The following is a 20,795-nucleotide window of genomic DNA, read 5'->3' as shown; positions in this document are numbered from 1 at the left end:
AGAAAGAGCCCAGTTAATGCCGGAGATTGAAGCCACTTTTGAAAAAGATGCCAAAGCTTCATCTGAACTTGTCTCATTACCGTGTCAGATGGCTGGGGGGAGGTCTAACCCTCTGGGAATCTGAAATCTTCTCTCACATTATGTTTTAATCAAGATCAAACAGCTCAGATGCTGATAGCCGCTGTACACTTTTCCCCCCACAGTTGTTTACTTTAAGTTTCTATTTTTATTCTTTTCATGAATTATCTCAAACAACATTTCTGTGAGCTGAACAGATCTGTTTTGTCTTCTGTGCTTATTTTAAGCCCACACACCTACAAACACACACACAAACACACACACTCTCACTTTATTTACATTTGTTATCAGTTTATTTATGCCGTCTGTTTAAGGTACCAGTGCAGGAGGTTCCTCCTCCTGCAGCCGTGTGAGGAGGTCTGTCCAGAAGAGGAGATCATTTAAACAAGCCAGACATTTGGGTGGGCACCATCTTTTAGGGGGGGTGGGGGGCACACGACTATACCTTTAATCTTAACTATTGTTAGGACTGAGGCCCGAGTTCTCTAGGATTGTTTCTCTGTCTAGGATTTCTGTTGGAGAGGATGGTTTCCTGTCTGTCTCTTCCTCTGCCATCTTTCTTCAGGTTTAGGCCTAATGGGCCGATTAGCAGAGCGGCAGCATTTGACATCTTCTGTTGAAGATGCTCCTTGCCTGACTGTTGGAAATCTGAATGTGTGTTTAGTTTGTGTGCACACCCCGTGCGTACTACATTTGTGCGCACAGTCAGTAGTGCTTCTAACTTTCATTAGAAATACTTCACACTTACCGCACACACGACATTGGTACGTTCTATTTTCATGATGTCTCTTAAGGTGGCCAAAGGAACTGCAAGGCAAACCTGCGCTCACCTTAAGATGCAGCCCCTCCTCTCTGCACACTGTAAACTCAAAAAAACTGTTACACAACTTAAATGTCATTTTGGAGTTGATTCAACTAGAAAGTATTAAACTCTATCAAGATTTATTCAAATTTAACTCAATGGTGCTCAATATTTAAAGCTTACTTGTGTGGTTGACACGACCATGACGTCTCATGGTGCCATGACGTCATCAAAGTCAGCACATTCTGTTGGGGGGTCTGACCGTTTTCTCATCGGGAGCTCAGCTGGCCATGCTGGACTTGCTGAATGTGACGTTGAGCACAACCTCAGTTTCTCATTACTGTTATTTTCCCTGGTGGCGTCTTGTCATCAGCCCTGATTAGTTAAGTAACGGTGATGGTTTCTATTGAATGTAATGCTTTAATTATGTGCATACTGTAGTGGCGGTCAGTCATTACAATATTTACTAACATAAATGTGGTTTTACTGTTGCTTATACAGTTATGATGGCTTTAGAGTAGGGGTGTCAAATTCCAGTTGCATAGAAACACATGTTTGCCTTTTACTTTAGCATAAATCCTTTTACATTTGATTCTGTCAGGTTAGGTTATATGGACAGTGTTTAAGTCCTAATGTATAGTTGCCCAATGCAATATTTCAAGTCTGATTCCCCCTAGATATGAATAAATACGCACCAATTTTTATTTTAAGGAATGAAAAACTTTTATGCTCTCACGGGCCACATAAAATGACATGGAGGGCCACATTTGGCCCCCGGGCCTTGAGTTTGACACATGTGCTTTAGAGGTTAATAAATGTGACAAATGTACATTACATCATGATGAAGTAATGTACATTGGTACTTTTGCTATGATAAAGTCTTTATCATAGCAAAAGTTATTGGCGGCCTATTCAGCAAACCCAATATCCATTTAATTTCTGAAATGATTTAGAATTGAATGAAACATATTTTAATTGCAGGCTGAAGGTGGTCCAATAGAATCGAAGTGCAACTTGTGTTCTGCTACTTCAGATACACGGGCACAATTATTTTGGCACTATACAAGTACTGCAAAGCCAATATTCAAGAGTGGCAGAGAGCAACGTTTTGGATTTGAGGACTAAACCACCAAACGGATTCTGAGCAGCAACGGCAGCTCTCCACTCATAAAGTCTGAGGGGATACCCCCCCAGACTGATTTAAGGGTGTCAATATTTACCCCCTCAGATGGATTCAAGGTGTATATTTTTACCGCCTCAGACGGATTTTAAGGTTTTATAGCAAGTAAATGGACCCTGAGCATCTTTGACTAGAAGAATGTATGGATTTCTGCCCTTTAACGCGTTTCAGCAAACACACGTGTCACGCGGGTGGAGGTAGAGCAGCACGCTGAGCGTATGACACCACCTTCCACCTCTTCAGCCATGACGCCCAGCGAGGCAGAGGTCGCTCCAGGATCCCTTCTGAATCCTACAGCGAGTCCTGGTTGGTTCTTATCTCAGCAGGTGTCTTGGAACTCAGGTGTCAGCTTTGTTCCATGAAGGTGTGGCTTCAACACCTGGCTCGTCCAGTATTTCCCATGAATGGCTCTGCTTTTGGACCGTTCCTGTTTCTTTTGCTGCCTCTTTGTCCTCCTGTCCCTCAGAGAGACCATAGCAGCGCCGGCTTTCAGGATGTGTATTAATCATTATGTTGAATTTACTCATTATTACGTTAAATATATTATGTTGAATTTAAAAACAATATTGTGTTGATTTTTTTATTCATTCCTCTTCTAATCCATTTGTCTCTTTCGGGCCAAGGGGCTGCTGGAGCCTATCCCGGCCTCGTGTGGGGGAAGGCAGGGGACATGTTAAATTAACATTTTACATAATAGCACTATGTAAACTTACTATAACTGGGTACTGTAGTACTTATTCAGGACAGTTTGTTAAATTTTAGTCATCCACTTTTTCTCAAATTTAAACAAAATAGTTTTGTGGGTCCGGTTGACAATCCTTTTTTAAAAATCTAATGTTTCATTCCTTTGAGTGCAGAGCAGTCTTTGTGCTAACGGATTAGCTGATGCTGTCTTTCCTTTCATCACAACAGAACAACTCATTACCTCAATAACACACACAAACACGCACACAGTCACACAAACACAACAGGGCTGCTTTCATCTAAAGATGGCGAGTAACTGGATCCTTCCACGCTGGTGTGGAGAAATTCCCCACAGAGTCACGACTCTCACAGCCCTGCTAACCTTTTTTCACCTTTGTAGATTTAAGAAAGCATCACTGGACGGCGGGAAAATCCTTCTCACCTTTGACTGTGTCGTGTTTGCAGGTTAAATGTGAAAAATTCCACACAAAGCCCCCACAAACACATCACTTACACCCCTCCACCCGTCAGTGACGCTCAGTCTTCTTTGCATCAAATTGTGTGACAGATTCTTATGTTGAAAATCTGATCAACAGTCCTGGGGGGGATTTAAAAAGTAAATGGGCAGCAGATCTCTGTGCACCTTTTAAAGCTGTTTGATTCAGCAGAATGTCTGCATCCATTTACATGTTCACTCACTTCTGCTTCCATTATGCAAATTACAGGGCGGAGCTTTGAGCAGCCGGACGACTGAGGGGGAAAAAAAACACTCATCTAACGTCATCATGAGCTTAAAAACGACAGAATTCCTCAGGATTGCCTAATGAAGACATGAATTACATCATTTTTATCCCTCGGTTCTTTTAGAGTAAAAGTAGAAGAACCATCAGCATCAAGGTAAACGTCTCCTTCACCTCCGTCACCCAGCTCCTCTGGGAGGACAGTCTCAGAGGACCCGGGTCAGAATGTCCCGGGTCCTCTGAAGGGCCTCCTCTGAGGTCCCAGCAGATTCAAACATTCAAACTGAATTTCTCTGCACACGGACCACAACAGGACCAACCAAAAACCCAAAAGACAAGAAGTTCAATAAAATGATGAACGTGTACAGGAAGAATTATGAAGTGTTTTTAAAAGGTTTTCTTTCTGCTAAGGCGCCAAAGAACAACTGTGAGGTCATCTTTTTATATGTATAAAAAAGTTACATTTTATACTGAAAAACATTTGTTTCCTGTTAGAAAAGAAATCTAAAAATGTAAGAAGTGGCCCAAAAACCTTAAAATCAGACCACCTTAAATGTTGAATGACAAACAGAAAAGGAAAAGCTGAAGGTAAAACCTCAGAAATTAAATGTGTTTTTCTCCCTGACATCCAAAGAACTTCCACCTCGTCACATTTTCAGCCAATCACAGGCCTTCCCTGTGGGATCCAGAATTAGCTGAGCTATCATTGGCATGAAGAATGTCGACCATGCAGACGAGTCATGGAGGGACCTCAATGAGAAACTCCCACCCAGGAAGGACAAGTAAGATCCTTTTGCTGGAGACAAGGACACAGACGCAGCGTCCAAAGGAAGTCAACTTAGGACACAAAATGTCTCTGTTTCTTTAAAAGACTTCAATTTAAACCCGATCGGAGAGTTTCCTGAACGATTTATCCTCCTGATCTAAGTTCAGCTGGAACTTTACCATCGTTCCTCTGAGGTGGTTCCTCAGATCTTTCAGAGATTGGCTGATTGAATAATTCCTTCAGCGTTCACAGGCAGATCAGAACAACTGCTTTTATTTTGTATTTTCTGTAAATTAAGAAATCTGTGTTTGTGTCGGAATTCCCTCCCGTCCATAAAAAACAATCTAGCGAGGGACTATCTAGTACCCTGCATGTAATAGCGACTCGGACACCATGATCACTACTTTTTTTTTTTTTACGGCAAATGTGACGTTATCCACTTCCTGAAGTAAAAACCAACCACTAATCATGAATCCACTGGGTTCTGATGATGAAAATGTATATGATTTAGAAAACATAAACTGAAATACAATTTTTTCAGATGATAAATTGTTCAAACGCAATGCATTGTGGTCTATATTCAGACTATTTTGCAGAGACTGCTGGTAAATTTCTAGGGAACTGAATTTTGGAATTGTAGATTCAGACACCCTGACAACAGGCCAAATGTACTGTAAGGTGCACTATAGAGGAATTTGGACACAACCAATGACTGCTTGTTAGCAAAGATAGTTCAGATGTGGAATTTTGGTCAAACTTTCATCCTGCATTTACACTGAATGCCATCTGCGCATCAGACCTGCGGTGCATTCTCCAAACAGCACTGCTTTTCAGACGCCACACCAACGCGGAGCCGCCAAAATTCTGCTACAATGTTTCCAGAGTTCACATATCTGAACATGAATATTAGTATCCCATCAACCAATCAGGAAACATGGAGGAGAATCTGATCGTTCTTCTTCTGAACCTTATGATATTTTCTTATTTGCATGGAGACAATAATAAAAAGTTGTATTCTTCTTTGTATTTTTTCCTTCCTTGGACTAATGCGGGACAGCAATTCATCAAACTGGGTCACAGAGAGACAGAAGTACTGCTGAAAGCGTCCGTCGTTCAGACGCAGCTCCTGCAGTAGATGATGAAGCTCACCATTCTGAGAGTCTCTGAACAATCTCATGAACTCAGACATGAAGACACGGTAACCGATGCTTTTGTGGAACTTTTTAGAATAAATTAACCTGATCTCTCCACCTCATCCGTGCCTTCCATAATGTAACAATGAGGCGTTAAAATAAAGACCAGCTGTAGCTCCTCCCACACAGGAATTCACCTCAGGGGTGTCAGGTTTACGAACAGTCTTTTGGACAAGAAATTTTGACAGATGTCACACTGATTCAGCGGATGTGTGTTTGTTGCATACGTTGCATTTGGTGTTAACGCAGAATTACAGCTGAAAGATGCTAAGCTAAATCCATTTGTGGAAAACCATTTTAATGTGCAAAAATTCCTTCTTTAGCTTCAATATGGTATAGAATAAAGATGAGTGGTAAATGGTAAATGGCGTATACTTGTATAGCGCTTTTCTACCTTCCTCGAAAGCCCAAGGCGCTTTACTGTCACGGGCCCATTCACCCCCGCACACACATATTCACACTCCGCTGCTGAACACTGGCGCCAACCTTCCACCAGAGGCAGTGTGAAGTTCAGGGTCTTGCCCAAGGACACTTTGACACATGGGCTGCCAAGGCGGGAATCAAACCTGCAATCTTCGGATCAGAGGTGGACGGCCCTTCCACTGCACCCCCCCATCATGATAACAGGGTTTTAATTGGTTTAAATAGTATTCGGTTCTCAGCCGTGCTTCAATCTGGAAGTTTATTGTTGGGTTGTCTCATGCTTAAAAGGCTCTTTACTGTTCAAATGAAACTAGGAAAAGAACAAAGAAAAGCTGAAGAATGACTTTAAAAAGTTTTTAAAATGACAACATTTCAGATTTTTGTGAGATTTTCCTAAATGCCACAGACTTATCAGGATGGAAGCAGAGGTGTTGATGATCTTCACTGTCTTTTCTTTTGCAGTTCATTATCACAGTCACACAACCGCTTACTGAGAGATAAGGGAGCATCTTTATATACAGAGAAGTTTGACGCCTCGGTTAAATCTGTGTGGGAGTGGGAGGTCGCAGCTCTGAGTGAAGTCTAATTATCCTAAGTTTGATTAGTTACTGTATGAATGTATAACTGATGTTTATATTGCTGTTGTGTATTATTTCTACTTAATTGCTTGAAATAAACCATTTCAAATCAAAAAAATCAAAAGACACACTAACAGCTGCTGATGTCTGAGAGATACAAAGGTGTTGCGTGTCTGTCTGAGGGCGCCATACTCACCGATGCAGGCGTGCACGCGCACCGTCAGCTGAGTCCGTAGAATGACACTGTGCTTCCTCCCCCTGGACCTGAGCAGGACGCAAAAAATAAACACAATCAACCAACAACCAGCAAGACAAGAAACAATAAGGGTAATAAAACTGTAAAATAATTCATGTCTGTTGATCCAGAAAATGCAGATAAACTCTGGTAACAACAATGATGTAGGGTAAAGGTCAGGCCATAGAATCAACACACATTTACACACAAGACTTCTAAGAGCACACACACTGTACATACAAAGATGAATACACACTGATGCAATGAGGCAACAACACACACAGTACAGAAAGGCACACACACACAGAAACACACAGTCGCAGGTATTCCCACGTCACACAAACAGGGACACACACATGCACAGACACATACACAGAAGCACAGCCACTAACATATGCACATCTACACACAAATTCAGGACCACACACACACACACAGATGTTAAGGTAGAGAACAGTGAGAAACACAGACATGGGGGTTTAGTGTTACGACTATACAGAGAACCCGCATTCATCCTTTAGTCTTTGTGTTCTCCTGGTGACTTTATCTGTAACACACTCAGAAAGAAACCCGTACAGAGAGGAACACTTAGACCCAAACAAAGAAGCATTTCTTATTTCTCATTTTCTGCTGAGAAACAGATAAAACATAAACACAATCTGTCAGGAAGATGACAAACAACAAAGATTTTTTGTCTCTAAATGTGTGACAAAGACGTTAATGACAGTCAGACTTGGTTTCTGTAGGAGACCAAACTGATGATACACAGTAAATCACTTCATAAAATCACGAGCAAAATAAAAAAAGTTTCTGTGGTTTTCCATCGTTTAACATAAATAAGGACAAACTGATTAAAACATGAGGACTACAGTAAGTACCCCCTTACTGCAGTTCCACAGGCCGAGGGCAGCTCAAATACTGTCCTCGGTCTGTGAGATTAATGAGATCAAGAGAGATGGCCACAAAACCCATGAGAACCATTAGAGCCAGAAGAGCCACGAGGAACCACGAGAACAATGAGAGCCATGAAAGTCATGGGTACCTTGAGAACCATGAGAGACATAAGAGCCATGACAACCATGAGAGCTACGAAAGCCATTAGAGTCATGAGACTATGAGCCATGAGAACCGTGAGAGCAGTGAGATCCATGAGAGCCATGAGAATCATGAGAATCATGAGAATCACGAGAGCCATGAGAATCATGAGAGCCATGAGAATCATGAGAGCCATGAGAATCATGAGAGCCATGAGAATCATGAGAATCATGAGAGCCATGATAATCATGAGAGCCATGAGAATCATGAGAGCCATGAGAATCATGAGAATCATGAGAATCACGAGAGCCATGAGAGTCATGAGAGCCATAAAAACCACAAAAACAATGAGAGCCATGAAAGTCAAGAGAAGAATGAGAGCGATGAAGGTCATAAGTACCTTGAAAACCATGAGAGCCAAGAGTGCAGAGGGGGTCATGAAACCACAAGAGCCACAATCCCATAAGAACCACATAAACAATGAGAGTCATGAGACTATGAGAGCTATGAGAACCATGGGAGCTGTGAGAGCCATGAAATTCATGAGAGTAATGAGAACCATAATAATAATGGATTGGATTTATCTGTGCTTTTCCAGACGCTCAAAGCGCTTACAGTGTGTCAATTATTCATTCACTCTTCATTCATACTTGGTGATGGTAGAGGCGTGGCTGCCAGTTCACATCCACGGTTCCTCTGACCATCACCGGGATCGTTCATGCACATTCATGCTGGTAGGCAGTAGCGTTAAGGGGCTTGCCCAAGGGCCCCTTACTGGGTGGTGTTAACTGCTCACCAATTCAATTGCTTGCTTGTTCAACCCCCCCCCCCCCCCAGGAATTGAACCCTGGTTTACCGCGTGTCAATCCTTTTACCCTACCAACCGAGCTACCCAGCCTTCAATGAGAACCATGAAAGCCATGAGAACCATGAGAGTCATTAAAGTCATGGGTACCTTGAAAACTGTGAGAGACATGAGAACCATGAGAGCTACGAAAGCCATGAGAGTCATGAGACTGTGAGAACCGTGAGAGCCGTGAGAGCAATGAGAACCATGAGAACCATGACAGTCATGAGTACCTTGAGAACCATGAGAAAAATGAGAATCATGACAACAATGAGAGCTACGAAAGTCATGAGAGTCATGAGACTATGATAGCTATGAGAGGTGTAAGAGCCGCAAAAGTCATACTTTGAGAATCATGAGAGCCATGAGAGCCATGAGACCATGAGAGCCAAGAGAACCGTAATGTACCGGTATCACTTCATTAATTTAAGTTTTAACATTATCAGTTTTGCTTCAATGTGCCGGTGCAGCAGCATGGCAACAGCGCTGACATTTTAAAAGAAGAGGCTTTATTTCTCCTCCCTCTCCTCACTGCTTTCCTTTGCTGCTCCAATCCAGTGTGAAAGGGAGGGGCTACCCACACACTCTCACTGAAACACAGGTATCACTCTGCTGGCAAGTGACCCCAAACACATGCAGATGGCACCACAACTGCGAGCAAAAAGGTCCAAAGTGTGTCTGTACTTTTCCAGAGTAGATGCAGAAAGCGCTGCTGTCTTAGATGTAAAAAAAAAAACATAGATCTAAGAGTGGGTACACCAGTAACCTGTCCAAACACCCCGCTAAAATACACCAGATTTTAACTGAAAGGTGTGCATTAGGGCTAAACTATATTAGTGATCAATATTGCAATGACAATATGACTTGTGATACAAATGACCCTCGTCTCCATAGGAGGCAAATATGTAACATAAAAGAAGTACATCTGATAGGTAATGGATGTAAAGGCATCCATCTGATTGGTCAATGATGTGAAGGAGTCCATCCAATTGGCCAAATCCATAAATGGATTTATATGATTCGTTAAATGCTTCAAGCTGCCATAAGATTGTTTAAGCACATTTAAGGTAACCATTTGTTTCAATTTTCACTGACTTTTGCATTATTCATATTTTCAGCCCCCATTTTCGGGCGGCAGTTTAGCTCAGGCGGTGGAGCAGGTCGTCCAATAACCGAAGGGTCGGCAGATCAATCCCCGCTCTCCCCAGCCAGCTGTTGCCCCCCCGAGTGCGGCTAGCGTGCAGCTCACCGCTCCCCCCCAGGGGATAGGCCAAAATGTGGAGAGAATTTTCTTTTATTGTGGGATAAATAAAGGATCAATTACAACTTGATATCACAATAACGATAAATTTGCAATTTTTTGTGCAGATCTATTGTTTTGGTTTGTTTGACCATCAAGTGAGACGTCTAGCGCCACAATAAGAGCCTACATTTGAATACAAACGAGGGTAAAAGGAATATGGCTTTCTGCTTTCAATGAGGGCAACACGATGGCGTAGTGGTTGGTGCTGTCGCCTTACAGTGAGATGGCTATGGTTTTAATCCGTGCATGCCTGGATTTTGTCTTGTGAATCTAGCTTCCTCCCACGGTCCAAAAACATGCTTCATAGGTTCATTGGTTCTTCTAAATCAGGGCAGCCCAACTCCTTGTCTCGAGGGCCTCCTGCTAGCTTTCCAGACACCCTGCCTTATCTGCTGCAGATTACCTGGATCAGGTGTGTTTAGCCAATAAGGAGCTTCAATGGCAGGATAAATGGAAAACACGTTGGACCCTCCATGTCTGGCGTTGGGCACTCCTGATCTAAAGTGTCCCAAGGTGAGAATGTTAGTATGTGTGAGAGTGATTGTGTTACTCTGGCAGCTCTGTGACCCCTAAAGGAATATAATTTCTTAAAAAATAGATGGATGGAAGTTTAGAAAATTGTTTGAAATACACCATTATTATTAACAGATTCTTTTTTTTTTAAAGCAAGAGAGATTAGACATATCTGCAGTTTCATCAGAGGTCAGTGGGTGTCCATCTAGGAATGTTCCTTCGTTCAGAAATCCTGTTCAGTACCATCAGTCTGTCAAGAACCAGTGGATCAAGGAACCAACATGCAGGAGACTGGGCTTTTGGAAGGAACTGGTATAAATGTGAACGTGACCAAAACCATGAACTAAAGGAGAAACAAAATGATGACAGCTCTTATCAGGTCAGTTCTATATCAAGTTCACCCTTTGCTTTAAACTCTGGGATTTACGTGTGAATCCAGCACCCTGACAATCCTAACACACAACAGAAGCATTTTTTTTTGTCCCTTCAAAACATCACAAATGGAGCTTTGATTGTTAGAAAGTGTCTGAAACGCAGCAGCAGGCCGCCTGTGATCCAGCGTGAGGCTGATGCTTAGCAGTGGATCTATTTATAACGTTAAAGTGTTAAAGCAAGGATCAGATACAGCTCGCCCTAAACCCATTTAGACCGGCTGCTCCGCGGTGAGGAGCAGGAGTCCTCGGAGTTCCAGAAAATCCTCCTCACAGAACCAAACCAAAACCCCTTTTTCATCCACTTTCCTCTCAAAACACTAAAGTCAAGATTCAAATTAACATTTTAAACCCAACTGTCTTTGATGGAATAATAAAAATGATAAATAAATATTTTTTTATTAAAGTAGTTTGACAGAAGAATCCTTGCAGTGGAAAGAAGGACACATCTGACCTGCTTTCCACAACTCCTCATTCTTTCCACGAACTTCTGCGTCCAAGAAATTCAAGTCCAGCAGTTTAGGATTCTCATTTGAATGAAGAAACTCTGAAAATGTGTGTGTGAGCAGGGCGCAGGACCTCCCCTTCTTAATGGGGGGTTAAAGGGGAGCATGTGAGCCAGCCTCACCCAGTGTCGTCGGGCTGAAAGCCCTCCAGCTCGTCCCTTTGCTCGGCCAGGGAGGACTCCAGATCCAGATAGGTCCCATTGTGGGAGAGCTGAAGTGTGCAGTCATCGAGCTGTGGAAGAGAAGGAAGAGGAGGCCACACATCAAGACAGGGATTCTTTTTTTATTCACACTCTTTCAGGCGACTGTGGATCATTACTTAGGCTGCAATCCGATTCAGAAAGAGAGAAATGAATAATAAATAAATCAAAATCAAAGAGGAGCAAACAGAAAACCCTCACAGTCCTTTCATCTAAACTGACAACAGGGTTTCTGAAGAACATGTTTCATAAACTGACTTTTTATCTTTAGTGGAAAAAACAAAAAATCTCCACAACTTTAGATGAACGCTTTATAGACACTATGAGCTTCTCCTCACATGACGTCACATTTTTGATCAACACACTTTCCTAATATTCTGCAGTAAACATTCATTATATTTTTGGTTCAAATTGTGGACTATGTTTAAAAAAACGAGTTTTTTACCAGGACTTATTTTAGTTAAGTGAACTTCTCTTTTCTATATGTACAAAAATAATCTACAGTTTTACAGACAGACATTTTTTTTATTCTGGTGACATTAGTTCAAACAGTTTGTTTGGTTTATATGCTGAAAATCCAACATTATTTTGCAGTTTTGGAGCAATAACCACAACGTTTGAAGTTTCTTACAGAAAACTGTATTTATAAAGGTCTCGAATCAGCAATTTTAGACGTCACAAATATTTGTACTTAAATTTTCAGGAACAGATCATAAATATCCGAGTATTCAGATACTTGTTACAGTTTCAAAGGGATTACTGTCTGCAACATTAATCTAGTTTATGACTTTAAACATGTGAGGACAGATACAGAAAAAAGCGTCTGCAGTCTGGATCTGCTTTAAGCATTACAGAGCAGCTGAGGGAATGAAACCTTAAAGACCCACTCCCATGAAAATAGTGTCTCAGGTGTTCTTAACTTGTTCTTGGAGCATTTTTTTCATAATGGAAAGAATTTATGGTTAAAACTGCATTTCTCAGTATTTCTTTATTGAAATTGTTATTAATCAGGAGCAGATGAAAAAATACAGTTTGAAACAGATCCTATTTGTGACGTAGAAAATACACTTGATGGGGCTACAGTCTCCTTGCTCCGCTCCATTCTGATCATCCACCTGCAGGCACATGGATCCATGAACGTCTTTGTTTTCCTGCTCTGAGCTGGAATCTGGATCAGAACTGGACGGCTTGAGAGCTCCAATAGCGATCACCATTTTTGTTTGAAGTGGTAATGTTAGGTTGGGGATGTGAGCGGCTGTAAGCTACAGGGAGGGAATGTAAACAGAGAGCTCTCAACTACAGGGAGAGGGTGGGGAAGCCCCTCCCCTCCGCCCACAATTCAGAGGTGAATTTCTCCTGCTATCCAGAAACTATGTTCTTGGATTTTTGGCTAAAATGGCCTCATCATGATTAAAAGACCAATGGGAACGCTTTGAAAATAAATCAAAAGATGATCAGAGTGGGACTTTAATGAATCAGCTGAACATGAAACAATAATTAGGAAGGAATAAACCAATGATGTTTGTAAAATTCAGACAAGATCTTAAGACTGAAATGCAAAAATATAATACATAAAAACGCATTAGCCCATTAAAATGCCTACTTTTTTTTAAAGAAACGTTTCATTGTTGCTTTCATTTGTTGCTTCCTAGTTTCACCGACATTATGAACATTACACCTGTTTGTTAGTTCGCGGGGTCGGGTCCCTGTGTGCTGCGTAATGAGAAACCCTGTTGAGGTTCAGGCCAGCTGCCCGTCATAAATCTGCACAGACTGACACAGACGTTTTCAGGGTCACACGTTCTGAGGGAATAACATCCCTGATTCACAGACTGGCATTTAACAGCTTAGTGATATAATAGGGAATAACAAAGCTCAGCCTTTGCTGCGCTGCCAAATGTCCTCCTGATCCTCCGTTCAAGAGGCTTGATGTCACTTTCGGTGCCGCACAAACCGCAGATCACACGCCTGCTGCTGCTGTCTCTCCCTTTTCGCTGGAAGCAGCGAGACGGCCCGTCAGGACGACTCATGACACAAATATAACCCGGCTATATTTACCCTGCTCTGAGGCAGAATGCACCCTGAGGCCAAAGAGAGGGAGTGTCCGAGGAGGCTGAGCGTCCAGTGGGGCACAGCAATGGCAAAACAATATTTTATTCCAAAGTACAGCAGTGGATTTAGTCAGCATCAAAAGTAAACATCAAAATGTTTGGTTTAGGAAACATTTAACGACTAAATAGTTCTTTTCTACTCATCAGTGTAGTTATTTATTTAATTTTTCACCTTTAAAGGACTCTGAATCCTAATCTAAGTTTTTTTTTCTTCTTTAGCTGCAACCTGTTGGAACAAAAACGTAACTCCTCTGTCAGATTTATTTTCAGTCACATTACAGAAAGAGATTAACTTGTTGGGTTGACCCACCAAGCTCAGGGGTCTGCACATGTGGCTTTTTCACTCCTCTATTGTGGCTGTGTAACCCTTGTGCTATCCTAGGCACTTTAACATTAGGAGTTGGGTCATCTAGACCCACTAGACAGTGCTCTGAACCTTTTTTCTTCAATGATTTGTGATCTTCACTGGTGTCCGTGGATTACATGAAATCTTTCCACCTTTATCCACCTTTGTCATGGTAGGGAGAACACGCCAATGGAAGGGGGGGGGGGGGTCATCTAAGATAGAACTAGGGTTAAACTTAGGTCGCATATCCCAAAATGCCACAACGCCACCACCTAAATGCAAGTTTTTTCAGCGAATCCGGCAGGTCGATTTGTTGACATCGGGTGCCCAGGCACATTTGGAGCTTACCCGATTCCACAACAGCATCAGGTGGGTGGCAGGAAAGCAGCAGTGCGATAATTGACTGATAGGAGGGTCCCCAAGATCTCCAAAATCCTCTGATATTAGGGCGGCTGTGGTGCAGCGGTAGAGCAGTCGACCAATGATCGTAAGGTTGCAGGTTCGATTCCCGCCTTGCACGCCCATGAGTCGCAGTGTCCTTGGGCAAGACACTGAACCCCACCTTGCCTCTGGTGGTCGGCGGGCGCCTGTGTTTGGCAGCAGAACCGCCACCAGTGAGTGAATGTGTGTGTGACTGGGTGACTGGGGGAATGGGTCCGTGACTGGAAAGCGCTTTGTCCTTGTAGGAAGAAAGGTGCTATATAAGTATACACCATTTACCATGATATTCAGCTGATTGACAGTCTGAAGACTGTCACCCTCCAGCCACCCCCCTTACCCCGTGTTGCCATCCCACTGCCACCGTCCGATTGTCAGAAAATGTTGTCTAAAGATTATGATGTTTGCCACTTTTTATATACCACTGGGCTACCAGGTGGCTGGCGGTCAGTGGCACTTGATATGGATAGCCGCCGTCCAGAGACATTAAAACATCGTTGAGTCAGAACTGTTGCCGGCCAGTGATCTGGCTGCCACCGCCCTGTGGCCGCCTGATATTGTAATGACAACGTTGTGTTTCTCTGCTTCAGAATTTGCTGGAAATACTCCATCTTTTAAACCCACTTAACCCCTTTCGGGGTCCCAGAGCCTAACCCAGATACTGTTGGGTTAACCCTGAACAGGTCACTGGTCTGTTGCAGTGCTGTTGGAAGCTTTTAACAGGTTCACGGGTTTGGCCCCAGACAGGGTTCAGGTGAGTTTTACACCTGTCAAAGGAAGTGGACTAAGTGAGGAGACAAATTCTAATGCAAATCAAGCAGTCTAGTGAGGGAATACACATAAAAGATAAAGTTATGGGGGGAAAAATACTTTTAGTTGTTCCTGGAAGTTGCTGGTTGAAGTCATTAATGGTCTGCTTAGAGAAAGAACATTTTTATGATTCTGTTTTAATAATACCTAATAATTTTAATAATACCTCTTTAGGTAATAATACCTAAAAAGGGGCATCAGATTTGACCTTTTTTTGTTTGTTATAAAGGAAACGACCTTCCTAGAATTAATCCAGAATCAAAAATTCACTTCATTGCCTTTAAAAGAGCAACAAACTGGATTTTCAGCATAAAAGCAGCAACAGTCAGAAACATCCACCTGCTGTCATCCAAGAGTCACTGTCTTTGTTATTCAAATTTTATTTATGTTCCAGCAAACCTCCAACTGGAGCAAACCGGGGAGGGGGGCAGTGGGGGGTTTAATCATTCCCTGCCCCACTAACCCTAATTTTTCAGAACAAATAATGACAAGAATTTCCTCCCCATCCTCCTGAAATTATTTAGCATTTGCAAGAATCTTTCACCTTACTCTGTTTTTTTCCCTTAAGCTTTCTTCGTTTCCTTTAAATCATCACCTCCCCATCTGCTCCACTGACCTTCATTTCAGTTTCCTGCACACGCAGCCATAGATCACACAGAAAAACCTTCAAACAATACGTTCTGAACACCGAATTTCTCTGTAAAACCAACTGTTAGCAGCGTGTTCCTTGAGGGCGTCTCTTCCTGAAACTCTTGGTTAAATGGATGTAGACGGTTTAGATTTGGTCACAATGGTTTAATGGAAGTAGGAATGAAGGACAACAGGTTTGGAGAATGAGGGGGTGTAATTACTTCCATGCACAAACAACCGCTAGTGATCAACAGTAGGAAAACCCTCATGACAGGCGCTCTGAAGAGCAGATGGACAGGGGGGTTCCTGGCACTATTAAATGTGATTGTAGAGGAAATCCTTGACCTGACATATTGTTTCCCTTTTACAGTTCCATTGAAATCTTTGATGAACTTTAGGTGCAGCCTCAGAAATGAAAAGAAAATCGTTGTTTAGCAGTTTTAGTCATATAGGTTTTCATGGGTTTATTTATTTTTCTACACATTAATAATGTGTGTGTGTGTGTGTTTGTTTGTTTTTATGCTTTATAGGGACTGATGTCTCTCAGTACACTACGTTATGAGGACTATTTAAAAAAAAAGAAGCTTTTCCACCAAATATAATTAGGTTCTGATGGCCAAGATATTCTGTGATTTAGTCCAGTGTTTTTCAACCTTTTTTGAGCCAAGGCACACTTTATCCTTGACAAAAATCCCACAACACACCAGCATCCCAAAATGAAAGAAGGAGAAACTCATAGTCTGTCTTGATGTACAGTCCCTCCACAATCTCACATGCATTTTTGTGGCAATTGTGTCATAAAAAGCTGGAAATTGTGGCTATTTTTCTAAAAGATGTAATAAAAGTTTTTAGTTTTCAGTAATAATTTTCAACTAATTATATGAAATTTTATCCTGGTAGTTGTTTTTCCCTTAAGTTTATTAAAAGACAATTTTATGTAATCTCACAAAAACAACAAATATATTCTTTCTAAATACTGATTTTTTTAAAATATTATTTCAATGTTGGTGCAAAGGCAACTGCAATTTTTTTAACAATATGATCACAATATGTTGTATAAAACCAACATTATATTTATGTTTATTGTAGCTACTCAAAAAGTGAACATGTTGAAGTTTTATTAGTTTTTCTTTTGTCTTAATCAAAGATGAAGTCTTTGAAAATTTGAACAAAAATGTTTTATTTCTTTTTAGATAATTAAATCGTTTGAATTTAGTTTAATTGTGTCTGTTGGCCTCTTCTCCTTAATCCTGTTTCTTAAATGTTGTTATTACTTCTTCTAACATCTAAAATAATCCAGACGTTATTAGAAAAGTGTTTCAGTTAGAAAGATGACTTGGACCAAACTCTGGGATGTTTGGCTGTTAATGAACACAAACCTGGAAGGAGAACTAAACTGTTGACCTCTGATTTCATCAAGAAGATTTCAAACTGTTTGATGTGTGTTCGTTGTGGTTCAAGACGTTTAACAGGGAAGACTCATTTTACGCTGAGATGCTGTCACTTTAACCCAATGCATCATGGGAGATGTAGTGCGAAAACTGCCGCAGATCGCTTCTCTGAGCTTCATTGTTTTATTCACTTGTTCCACGGTCTGATACCGGATTCTGTGGAAAGCTACACCACTAAAGACGAGCTTTAGCTGGTATTTTTGTTAGAACTGAGAGACTTTATGAACAGAATCAGAACAAGGAAGTGAAGACTTTAACCACTTCTGATTGGTCAGACTGATGACATGTGATTAAGCCTCCAAGAATGATTGGTGGAGACAGTTAAAGGGGCGGGACTTTTCCTAAAACAGCTGAAACTACGGCTAAATCGCGGTACCGTCATTCTTCTCAAAATGTCTTTAATAGAATCAAATAAACACAAAGAAAAAATTATTTTATGATCTGTCATATTCCTAACTACTCAGTGTTTTATCAGGACCTGTTTGGATGAACACAGAGCTGATATCCTGGAGATGGGAAATGTTTTTGGATCAGTGAATGGGTAATTCTCCACGGCACACCTGACCATCTCCCACGGCACACTGGTTGAAAAACACTGATCTAGACCACAGATGGCTACTTTAAAAAAATCCCTTAAAAGAGATTGGAAAATTCATGCCTGTGAGTATATAAAGCTGGTCAGCAGTGTATGTTTAGGTCGACATGGCGTTAGCATTAGTTGTCCTATGGGAAACTCCATTATACGTTAGCATCAAGCTAGCGGACTATGCTGTTGTGTGCAATGAGTTATATCGCTAGAGGAGACATCACGTGGTTCCTCCTGGGAGGAGAGCACCGCCATCTTGGTGAGGTCAAGTCACTGCTGCACTGCATGCATTTGAACACATTTTTGCAAAATGCCAGTTCATTGTGCGGGTTTCAACTCCCAAAATCTGAGAAATGAGTCCATGAAGGAGAAAGGCAGAACATTTGACAGGATTTGGTCACAAACCCCAGTTTATTTTAGTCTGTTTAGGTTAAGTTTAGTATTTTGTTTGTATTATATGAATGATTGCATTTTTTATACAATTAATGATGCCCATTGAGACAACCATGTTGTAATATTGGGCTACATAAATAAAACTAGATTGAATTAAATGTTCATTAAACATGAGTATAATAAAGAAAGCACTTAAACATCCCTATAGTGTAGGACTTTTTTGTGTTTCTAGGAGGTATTAACTGAAAGGCCTCTGTGATAGACTCCTGTTTGTAGTGTTTCCTGCTCGGTTATCCCACTTTTACGTCACAGCAGGATGGTGAAGCTGGAGATGCTGCTCGTGTTGGACGTGTAGCAAAGCTGCAGACGACGCACTTTTTGTGTGTGGGTGTTTGTGTGTATGTATGTGTTTGTAAAATACAAATACAGTACCTCCACAATGCAGATCTCTAAGTAGACAGCACGTTCTCAAACACTTGCCTCTCGGCTACAGAGCTATTGCTCTTGACTCCGCCCTCCATGACTGTCTCTGTTGTCTTCAGCTTTAGCCAGCAGTGCTAGCACTAGCTCTGCTGCTCTGATTCTAGGGATCTGGCTGGTGTGGCTAATAAAAATGAGCAAATAGCTAACGATAGCAAACAACCTACAGAGAAGCACATCATCATTATTGTACTGAATAATAATAAAACGTCGTTCATAACTGCGTATTGATCCGTAGACGTATCGTTTGGTTTTATTTTGAGCAGTGTTGCATCTCTAGTGTTTACAGTTTGTTGTTTTTGCTCCACTTCCTGTCTTGGGTCTAGTGCATTGAACCTACAGTAAATCACACCAGGGTTCACTTGCAGGAGAGCCACGGCCCTCATTCTCAAGCAGTTACCTCTTTTGTCTGTGCCATGCTAGCTTTCTGCCGTCAAAGCAGACCATGAACCCGAATCTGAACCAAACTAACCAGGAAGCAGAAATGTCTTTCTGTAGATCCTGAGACAGACGTGTGTGTCTGAACTGCTGCATGGTCTGGAGGGCAGAAGAGGAGGTGGAGGGAGAGGTCAGGAAAACCACAGCTCCCAAAGTGTTGCAGGGATCCGTGCCATTGCCACAGGAATTCTGGGAGAAGTGACCTATACTTTACAAGCAGCCCAGCCATACATGAGCTCCACCATCATAACATAATAACATGGCAAACTTTTCCCAGAGAGGAAAAACAGCTTTAAAGCAAAGAAAGAAAAAAACTGTGAAAAGAATGATCATGATCATTCTCACATTTTCCTATAAGATCCCAACACCAAACCCTGAGACACAACAGTGTCTGGATGTGGATGCTCTGACGGCAAATCTGCAACCAAACCAATTCATCCCTATAATCTCAGCCTGATATCCAGTTGCCATTACGCACAGTCTTCCTCCTAATGGAAAGTAAATTGCAAACACAAATGCCGGCTCGGCCATCTGTCCGCGTGCAGCTTGTAATCATAAGCTTTTCTGTGCAGTGGGACATTTTTCGTTTGTTTTGTGGTTTTTAAAGATCGGGCAGAGAAAGATCTGCTGGTTTGGAAAAACCACTTTGCTGAGGGCCTGCACTTAAAAATTCATTTTTTTTCAGCACGTCCCCCTTATTTCTGCAAATCCTTGTGCTTTCATCTGCACACGGATGTAGAAGATCATGTCCTCCTGAATCCCTCTTCAGGGTGAGACGCCCCTGGATGAAGTTGGTTTCTCCTGAAGCTTCTGCTGAAACCTTTTCTGGGTCTGATGTAAATAAAGGAGGCGTCAGGTTGCACTCATTTGTTTGCAGCCACCTGTTTCTATGGTAAACAACCCCCCCCACCCCACCCCCCACCCGCACCTCCAAATAAACTTACAGACAAGGCCGGGGGCAGAGATTCACTTTTTTACGCTAAAGAAGGGAAAGGTCTCAGGGTGCAAGAGGTCACGTGACCTCCAGCAGAGGAGGTTCTGGCTGCGGTTCTTGGAGATGACGGCTCAGGTCTCAGAATAGGACCTGATGATGGTTATGGAATCCAGAGCCTTAGAGGGGGGGGGGGGGGTGTCCTACCTTGTGAGGAGCCTTGAGGAGCCGGTGGATGCCCGCGAGCTGGTTGATGAGGGGGATGTCCTCCCTGAAGGTGTAGAGCGGCGGGCGCGTGGGCTCCGGGAAGTTGGTGCTGTTGAACGGATCGGTGTCATCTAAGAACTGAACCCTGCAGACGAGCGTGGCCATGGCGCGTCCATGCACAGCGGAGGGGCGCTGAGGGCGCTGGACGCGGATCCCTGCCGCCCCGAGCGTGCGTCCCGAGCGCGTCGGGAGCTCCGGCTGGATGGCGCGTCTGTGCGCGCGGGATGAGGCTTCGCTGCGCGCGCTGTGGACTCACCGCGTCCTTCTGGTTCGGTCTCTCCTGTCAAGCCCGGGCGCGCAGGTGGAGCGGGGGATCAGCGCGGCTCGGGACAGCCGGTCTGCGGTCTGTCTGAGTCCCAGTAAATCCTCCCCCCTCCACCTCCTCCTCCTGACTCTACCC

General features: G+C 42.5%; 1 protein-coding gene across 8 annotated transcripts in view; it reads right to left on the bottom strand.

The window, feature by feature from the left end:
- The window catches only part of fhod3a (formin homology 2 domain containing 3a), a 68,836-nt gene extending 48,041 nt beyond the window's left edge, over positions 1 to 20,795 (bottom strand). For all 8 annotated transcript variants that reach the window (XM_023960230.2, XM_023960231.2, XM_023960232.2 and 5 more), the window contains exons 1-3: positions 20,336 to 20,795; positions 11,437 to 11,546; positions 6,641 to 6,708 (exon numbers count right to left, since the gene is read on the bottom strand). In XM_023960230.2, coding sequence (XP_023815998.1) covers positions 6,641 to 6,708; positions 11,437 to 11,546; positions 20,336 to 20,500 — 343 coding nt within the window. In that variant the 5' untranslated portion in view covers positions 20,501 to 20,795. The remainder of the gene's footprint in view (positions 1 to 6,640; positions 6,709 to 11,436; positions 11,547 to 20,335) is intronic.

The sequence above is a fragment of the Oryzias latipes genome, chromosome 11 (genome assembly GCF_053564925.1).
Source record: "Oryzias latipes strain Hd-rR chromosome 11, Olatipes_Hd-rR_3.1".
NCBI lineage: Eukaryota > Metazoa > Chordata > Actinopteri > Beloniformes > Adrianichthyidae > Oryzias > Oryzias latipes.
The sequence above is the reverse complement of the archived record's forward strand: the minus strand, read 5'-3'. Positions and strand labels throughout refer to the sequence as shown.